Here is an 8,235-nt window from a genome sequence, read left to right as displayed (position 1 = left end):
TTAGTTTTGCAGGAAAAGATAATCATTACTGTAGTGGATAAAAAGTATCACTTATGGAGAGTACAACATAGTCAAGAAGATAAACTAAGAGACAATGAGGTCAGCTCCCTGCAGGCAGTGACTGGGTCTCGTGCTGGAGCCTTCAGAACAGTGCCTGGCATGCAACAAGTCCTCTGAATCATCCTGTAAATGCAGAGCGAAATGAGGGGCCCAACAAGGCTGTTTGGGAAGGTGCCGAGTCTCTGAACAAAAGGAAAAGCAGGGCTGGAGAGATGGCTTAGAGGTTATGGCGCTTGCCTACAAAGCCAGAGGATCCAGGTTTGATACCCCAGGACCCATGTAAGCCAGATGTACAAGGTGGCACATGTGTCTGGAGTTTGTTTGCAGCAGCTGAAGGCCCTGGCATGTCCATTCTCTGTCTCTATCTGTCTGCCTCTCTCTATTCCTCTCTCTCTAATAAATAAGATAAATCAATAAAGTTTTTTATACATACTTAAGATTTTTATTTATTACTAGAGACAAAGAGAGGGAGCGCAAGAGAGAGATAGAAAGAGAATGGGCACACGAGGGCCTCTAGCCACTGCAAACGGACACCAGATGCATGTGTCACCATGTGCATCTGGCTTACGTGGGACCTGGAGGATGGAACCTCAGTCCTTAGAATTCACAGGCATGTGCCTCAACCACTAAGCCATCTCTCCAGCCAAATAAAAAGTTTTTTTAAAAGAAGAGGAAAAGCAAAGGTTAGAGGGGCACTGAATCCAGCCAGCCTTGAACGAGGACTTTCTTCTTGCTGAATTCAGAGAATTGAAAGGGGTCTGACAAGGGAGGAACTTCCTTCTATGTAATTCAGAAGTCTTCAGTGCCTTGCTTGGATGCCACTTCTGGCATTTGAGCATGACCTGGGCATATACAATGGACCCAAAGCTCAGGTGGCACACAGAAGGATAAGACATGCCAAGGGCCCTCCTTGCCCACAGTCATCATGAGGGATGGGCTCTAGAGGAGGCTGCCCTGTGTTGGGGGAACCACCTCAACAGAACTGCCCACAGACTCCTGCTCCATCCACACGCATGACAGGACACACACATGTGGGACCAACACCAGCCCCTTCTGCCAAATGCCAGTCCACTTCTGACAAACCTTCGAGACTTCTCACCCCTCCCACTGTGCTGGCAAAGTGACTGACTGAAGCCTGGAGCGTGACGGTCTGGGCCCTCGCCGGGCAGGAGCCCGTGGGGGTGGCCACAGCGTAGCATCCTGGTGGGAGGCCTGGCACAGGAAAGCTGACATCATCCCTGACTCACTCCTCACGCAGGACTGGGGGTGGCAGGTCACTCTCACCTTCCTAACTGCTCTTGCTCTGGCTCCAGTCTCCCAGCGCGGCCATTTCTTCTTCCTGCCCTGGGGCATGTGCTTGAGGCTGGGTTTGCACAGAGGAAGGAGAAGGCAACATCAGCTCAGAGCCTTCGGCATCTGATTGTGGAAGGGAAACCCACTAAGCAAGGGGACTAGGCAGTGGACAAACCAGAATCCCAAAGGCAGGAGATGGGTGACGTTTAAGCCGCCGTCCAAATAGATGGTTGCAGAAAAGAATAACACAAAGAATCATCATTTGTTCCAGTTGGGTCTCACATGTTTATAATTGAAGCAAAAAATAATAATAATAAATCCGAACTTCAAATTCACCTGATAGGTCTGTTCAGGAATAAGTAGGCCAGGAAAAACCCCAAACAGAAACAAGACAGTTCTGCCTGTGGGGTAGCCAGTTCGGCTGTGACCCTTCAGGGTGTCTTCCCTTCTCCCGCCAAGCTTGTGTCTTGAGTCCTGCCTCCTCTCCACCAGGCTCCCAGGACTCTGGAGAATGGGGCTCTGAAGAGGCGGCAAGGGGCAGCAGACATCCTACAAACGACTCATTGGTGGCAGCGCCCAGGGGTTGGGGGATCATTAGAGTTAGGAGGTGGCGGGCTCTTCTACCCCAGCTTCAGGCTTTCACCAAGCTATTGTGGTGGGGTTTTCCCCAGTTTGGGAATCAGGGCACAATGTGAAGGCTTCAAGCATCTCCTTCCTGGCTAAGTTAAGCTTTCTTGAGTCCATCTTGTCCCAGAGCTGAAATGGGAACAGCTCCTAAGAGAGTGGCTTTGAGAGTGACATAGATGTCACACTGGGCAGGGCCACAAGGACTGCTTTCACCAGTGCATTTTCACACTGCCCAGAGGCCCAGTGTGGGAGTCCACGACCCAGTGCCTCACACATGGCTGAACTGATTTCATTCCTGCCGCAGGGACCCCAGCCGGTGGGGGTCACCATCCTCCCCATGGCTAAAAGGCTGCTCGCATGACAGGTGACACTGGTCAGCAAGACTAGACCTGATGATCCTCTGGCATGCTCTTTAATTTGTTCCTGGAATCAGCCATTAACTCATCTGTGAGGCTGATGCCAAGGATAAGGGCCCCTATCAGCCTCTGGGATCTGTGGGCCAGACTCTCCGGCTCTGCTGCACCAGCCTCCGGATTGGCATGACAAAGAGGAATGAAGCCTTTGCGGCTCTGGCTCCGGCTCCGGCCCAGGCCCAGGCTGTGCCCTAGCCTTAAAAGCCTTGGAACCAACATGGATGAGCAGCTGATCAACTATGTGCTCCCTGTTACAGATGGGGGCACTGGGGCCCAAGAGCATGATGCATGGTGCATGATGTAGCCCAGGAGTCCTTGCTGCTTCTCTTATCTGCATCCTCTGCCCCCCGGAAGTTCAAAACTCCCTCTTAAACATAGAGGAACTGCACATATATTATGCTCCAACACAATGGCACACAATACACCATTGTATAGCTTGGGGCCCACATACATCCTAGCTGTAGCCCTCAGAAACTGTGGGAACATGGGATCCTGGGGGAGCTGGAAGGGTCTTACTGAAGCATAAAGGAATGGCTCCCAGGAAAGGGGTTGTGGGGTGTGGTGGTTTGACTCAGGTGTCCCCCATAAACTTAGGTGTTCTGAATGCTAGATTCCTAGCTGATGGAGATTTGGGAATTAATCCCTCCCAGAGGGAGTGTATTGTGGGGGCGGGCTTATGAGTATTATAGCCAGTTTCCCCTTGCCAGTGTTTGGCACACTCTCCTGTTGCTATCGTCCACCTTATGTTGGCCAGGGGGTGATGTCCACTCTCTGCTCATGTCGTCGTTTTCCCTGCCATCATGGAGCTTCCCCCTCGAGCCTATAAGCCAAAATAAAGCTCTTTTTTTCCCCCACAAGCTGCTCTTGATTGGGTGATTTCTACCAACAATGTGAACCTGACTGCAACATGGGGGTTGGGTTCTGAAATTCCAGCAGCTGGGGGCAGCTCCAATTCGAGGATTCTCATCTGAACACTGCCCCGCCTCAATTCTGCTTCAGATGGAACTCAGCCACCTACTAACATTTCTTGCCCCCAGCCTAGATCTCCCACGCACACCTGGGGCTCACCACATCCGCCTGGGGCGGTACTGGGGGAGGGGGAGGGGGAGGGAGGAGTGGCTGTGGATTACGGAGCTCTCATTCTTACCCCTTGGGTACAGAGCCCAGCCCCATGAGGAGGGAGTGCAGCTCTGATGGGCTGGGAGGGGCCAGGTTCTGTCAGTGGGCTCTCCCTCTACTTCTCTTTGGAATTCCCACCAGCCAGGTCAGGGAGGGCCCAGTGTTACCAAAGTTCCCCTTCAGCAGTGGTCTGTGGCTTGGGGAAATGCTTCACTTTGGGCCCCTGGGGGTTTCCCTGGGCCCTGGGGGAAGAAGCTTTGCCCTAGTCATAACTGGAAATTCTCATCACAGGCCCCCGCTCCCCTGCTCATCCCCTACAGGCCATGGGCTTGGGCTCAGAGTACCATGCTCTTTTCCTAGCCTGATCACCAGCCAGAGGTAGGATGTTGAGCATGTGTCTCACATATGAGCAGGGAACAGCAAGTTCCTGCCTACTGTCTCTAAGATGGGAAAGGAGCTCACTAGCTCCTCTTATCTTCTAGTGCAGAATCATTAGCAGTAACCGCTGTTTATAGAAATCCCTAGAAGAGACCCGTGAGAGAGAAAGGAAGTATCAAGAGGGGACCCCAGTCGCCTAGGTGCAATTGGAGGTGGCACAGGGTGGGGAGCGCCCGTGGAAGTCTCAAGACTAGGGCTGACACCTCCTCTCAAGGGCGGTCCGGGTTTCCTCCCCCAGTGCTCCCCTCCCCAGGCCCCTGGAGCCCCGGGGCCACCCAGCTTGCACCCCACGTGAAGCCGCGGGGGCTGACGCCGGCGCCTTCCTGTTCTGCCCTTGTATGGTGACCCGAAGGGCCGGCCCACGGGTACTTAAGTCCCGGGGCGGCCGGCGGCGCCCAGAGCCCGCAGCGCGAGCCGAGCGCGAAGGGGGAAGGGCAAGCGGAGGGCGGAGAAGAGTGCTCAGCGATGCCGGTCGCCACGGGGCTGGAGGCGGCCCGCGAGCTGGAGTGCGCGGCGCTGGGCGCGCTGCTGCGGGAGCCGCGGGAGGCCGAGCGCACGCTGCTGCTCGACTGCCGCCCCTTCCTGGCCTTCTGCCGGCGCCACGTGCGCGCCGCGCGGCCCGTGCCCTGGAACGCGCTGCTGCGGCGCCGCGCGCGCCGCCCGCCCGCCGCCCTCGCCTGCCTGCTGCCCGACCGCGCGCTGCGGGCGCGCCTCGTCCGCGGGGAGCTGGCGCGCGCCGTGGTGCTGGACGAGGGCAGCGCGTCCGTCGCCGAGCTCTCGCCCGACGGCCCCGCGCACGTGCTGCTCGCCGCGCTGCTCCACGAGACCCACGCGGGGCCCACCGCCGTGTGCTTCCTGCGAGGTGAGCGCCGGGCCGCACCCCGACCCGCCGCCCTGGACCCTCACCCCTAACCCGGCTGGCTCCCTTGGCTAACCGTGCTCCTCCGCGCTCTCCCTGCAGGAGGCTTCCATGACTTCCAGGCCCGCTTCCCTGATCTCTGCTCCGAAGCCCCGGGCGTGGCACTGCCCCCAGCAGAGGCCGAAAACCACAGCTCCGATCCTAGGGCACCCATCCATGACCAGGTGAATGGAGATTAGAGCTCCTTGTCACTGTTTTCCTACCCGGCCCCACGGCCTGCCCATGCTCCATCGGTAGGCCTCTGAGGATGTGCATTGGTTCCATGCAAACGGTGGGGTCCTGTGAGTGTATGTCTGTGCGTATACTTTGGGGTGTGAGTGGAAAATGTGTATTTTCTCAAGTCAGGAGAACCCGCTGAGGGCTTCTCATGTCTCCAGCCGGCCCATGACATTTTTATCCTTTCACGGTTCAAGACGTTCGGGTCAGGGCTAGGATCTCACCACTGTCCCCTTCCTCTTCTAGGGTGGCCCGGTGGAGATATTGCCCTACCTGTTCCTGGGCAGCTGCACTCACTCTTCAGACCTTCAGGGGCTGCAGGCCTGTGGCATCACGGCCGTCCTCAACGTGTCCGCCAGCTGCCCCAACCACTTTGAGGACCTTCTCTGCTACAAGAGCATCCCGGTGGAAGATAACCATATGGTGGAGATCAGTGCCTGGTTTCAAGAGGCCATCGGCTTCATTGGTAAGGCCTTAGCCTGGGCTTGGAGGAGCCTCAGGAGAGAAGGCCAGAGGTCCCTGTCTTCTCAGTTGTGCGCCTAACCATCTTGACTCCTGCCCCCATCTCCCTTGCAGACTCAGTGAAGAACAGTGGAGGCCGTGTGCTGGTGCATTGCCAAGCTGGCATCTCACGATCCGCCACCATCTGCCTGGCGTACCTGATCCAGAGCCACCGGGTGCGACTGGATGAGGCCTTTGACTTTGTTAAGCAACGCAGGGGAGTCATCTCCCCCAACTTCAGTTTCATGGGTCAGCTGCTGCAATTTGAGACCCAGGTGCTATGCCACTGAAGAAGGACATAGTCCTACCTGCTGGCTCTTCCTGACTCCTGGGAGAGCAACTGTGAACCGCTGGGCTCCCTCTGGCTGGGGCCTCACCTCTCAGCTCTCTGTCCCCACTTGAAGGCACTGGCAGTGCGGGATGCTGGCCTTTCTGATCTGGTGCTCTTCTGTTGGGGGGTTAAGGGCTTGCCTGTAATTACTCAGGGGACCAGGGCAGAGGACATGTCTATTAGCCTCCCTTCTTCCTCCTCTGGAAGAAATTAACTGGACTCTTAAATCCATGGACTCTAGTTCCATCACCAAGTTGAAGCCCTCAGTAGCCCGAGGGTTTAAGGAACAAGCAAGCTGTGATGACCAGGAGCCCTGTCTAGAGGTGTGCACCCAAGGGCCTGGAGCCTGAGCCTTGTGCTCCTTGGGGAGCCACGATCTCAGGACGGGACTGTATCATATCTTACTTCTTACTTGCATGTGTCTCTACGTGTGTGTCTCACTGGAAAGTTTCTTGTATTCAACTGACATTTAACATTCCCTCCCTTACTTCCTCCCAGCCCTGTGGATGGAGGTTGGAAACAGCACTTTATATTTATACAGTACATTGAGAATAATTTGTATCAATAAAATATTTTGTTTAAAATTTTGTTTAAAATTTTGTTTAAAAACAACAAAAAAAGCTTAAACAATCCAAGTGTCTAATCTTAACTGTGTGCCTGGAATAGCTACACAGCTGAGCAGTTTCTTCCCGGGCTTCCACCTTTCTACAGACAGTTCCTGAGAAGAAAAGCGCCAGAGCCCTCCGTGGCCTGGAGTCTTTCCCAGACAGTTTCTGGCTTGTGTGTGAGCTGGAGGTTCTGGGAAGCTGGCTCCAGTTAGGCTAAGGTAGCTCAGTGCTATCCCTTATCAGACCCATTTCCCTTTTGGAACATGTTTGTGTGCTGGAGCAGGCAGCTATTCCTGTGAAGGTGTACTTGTATCAAGTGTGAGTGACCCTAGAGTGTGTGTGTCCCGTATGCATGTGTGCCCTAGAGTGAGGCTCTCCCAGGGCGGTGTGTATGTGACTAACCCGGGCCTCTCCTTCACAGCAGGAGCGCAGTCTCAGCTCTTCTGGCATCCCCGCATCCCTACACTGGGCTCCCAGGCTTGTGTCCCTGCTGGGGCTCATGGCAGACCCTGTTCAGAGATGCTCATTCCAGAAGGCATGGGCCTACTGCCTGGAGCAGAGGACGTATTGTTCAACTAGCATGTCCTCTTGAAAGTGGGTAGGTGCCAGCACAAGACAGTTTCTGGGGAGATTGGAGGCATGGGACCAGCAGCAGAGGGGTACATACTGAAACTTCCAGAAGGGGATACTGTGGTCTATACGTTAGCAGGGGGTGTTCAGCCTGTGGGAGATGGCATGAGGGAGCCTCACCCTGACACTTCTGGCGGGAGTGTCGTACACACACACACACACACACACACACACACACACACACCCCTCTCCTCCCTGCTCCTGCCCTGTGAAGCTGACCCTTCAGGCTTTCTGAGTGCCTAAGGAGTGTGGCTTGAGAGGCAGTTTGTTGGATTGGTAAGGAATCAGATGTGCTTGCTTTCTGCCTATCACTTTTTCTAGCTGTGTGATGGAGTTATCGTCATCCCTGCCTCTTAGGGTGTAGATTTAGGCGAGCCAGTCCACACAGGGCCCGCATGTGCTCAGGCTTCATTAGCTGCTGGTGGTTCTGGGAGCCACCTTTTCCCAGTGTGCAGGTATGTGTCGGGAAGGGCCAGGCACCCTTAAAGGCATTCAGATCTGTGTCTGGAATCCAGTGCAGTAGCCACTGGCTCCCTGAAGGTGAATGAAGGGAGCACAGCCTGTCTGCAGAGCCTGGTCCCTGTGCCCTAGGACGAGGATTCCTGAGGAGGACTGAGCGGAGCTGGGCTTGTACTGTACTTTCCGCAGGCCCTACTCCAGCTTCTGTTGGGACCTGCCTATAACCTCTATGCCTGTTCCAGGGCGGGTGGAGGATATCTTGGGCATATAGTCATTGGCACACCCCATCATCACACAGCTCCATCTCCTACACAGGAGGAGAGGTGGCTAGCTCTCCGCCAATCATCTCACTTTCCCAGGTCTGCCCTCCCTTCCTGTGTTTCTAATAGATTTTTTTCTCTGTTCTTCCATTTTAATTGTATCAATAAAACATAAAAATTTAACATCATTACCATTTTAAGTGTTCAGTAGTGTTAAGCATATTCACAGTAAAAGGTCTCTAGAACTTTCTGATGGTAAGCAGAAGCTGTTGACACTAACTCCCCACCTCTCCTCCTGCTCCTGATAACCTCTATTCTGTTTTCTCTCTGAATTGGTGGCTCAAGGGACCTCAGTGACAGG

General features: G+C 54.8%; 1 protein-coding gene across 1 annotated transcript; it reads left to right on the top strand.

Moving 5' to 3' along the window:
- Window positions 1-4,415: 4,415 nt before the first annotated feature.
- Window positions 4,416-6,455, top strand: Dusp2 (dual specificity phosphatase 2). Its single transcript, XM_045146740.1, has 4 exons — window positions 4,416-4,812; window positions 4,912-5,033; window positions 5,332-5,551; window positions 5,662-6,455. The coding sequence occupies exons 1-4, from the start codon at window positions 4,416-4,418 to the stop codon at window positions 5,874-5,876; spliced, it is 954 nt and encodes a 317-aa protein (XP_045002675.1). The 3' UTR covers window positions 5,877-6,455.
- The last annotated feature ends 1,780 nt before the right edge of the window (window positions 6,456-8,235 follow it).

The sequence above is a fragment of the Jaculus jaculus genome, chromosome 4, assembly GCF_020740685.1.
Source record: "Jaculus jaculus isolate mJacJac1 chromosome 4, mJacJac1.mat.Y.cur, whole genome shotgun sequence".
NCBI classification, from domain to species: Eukaryota; Metazoa; Chordata; class Mammalia; order Rodentia; family Dipodidae; genus Jaculus; species Jaculus jaculus.
The sequence above is the reverse complement of the archived record's forward strand: the minus strand, read 5'-3'. Positions and strand labels throughout refer to the sequence as shown.

Bases quoted from the DNA above. Each gene is read 5' to 3' on its own strand.
- Dusp2 (XM_045146740.1), top strand. From the start codon at position 4,416: ATGCCGGTCGCCACGGGGCTGGAGGCGGCCCGCGAGCTGGAGTGCGCG. The intron at 4,813-4,911 runs GTGAGCGCCGGG...CTCTCCCTGCAG, and splicing joins CGCCGTGTGCTTCCTGCGAG to GAGGCTTCCATGACTTCCAG. The intron at 5,034-5,331 runs GTGAATGGAGAT...TTCCTCTTCTAG, and splicing joins GGGCACCCATCCATGACCAG to GGTGGCCCGGTGGAGATATT.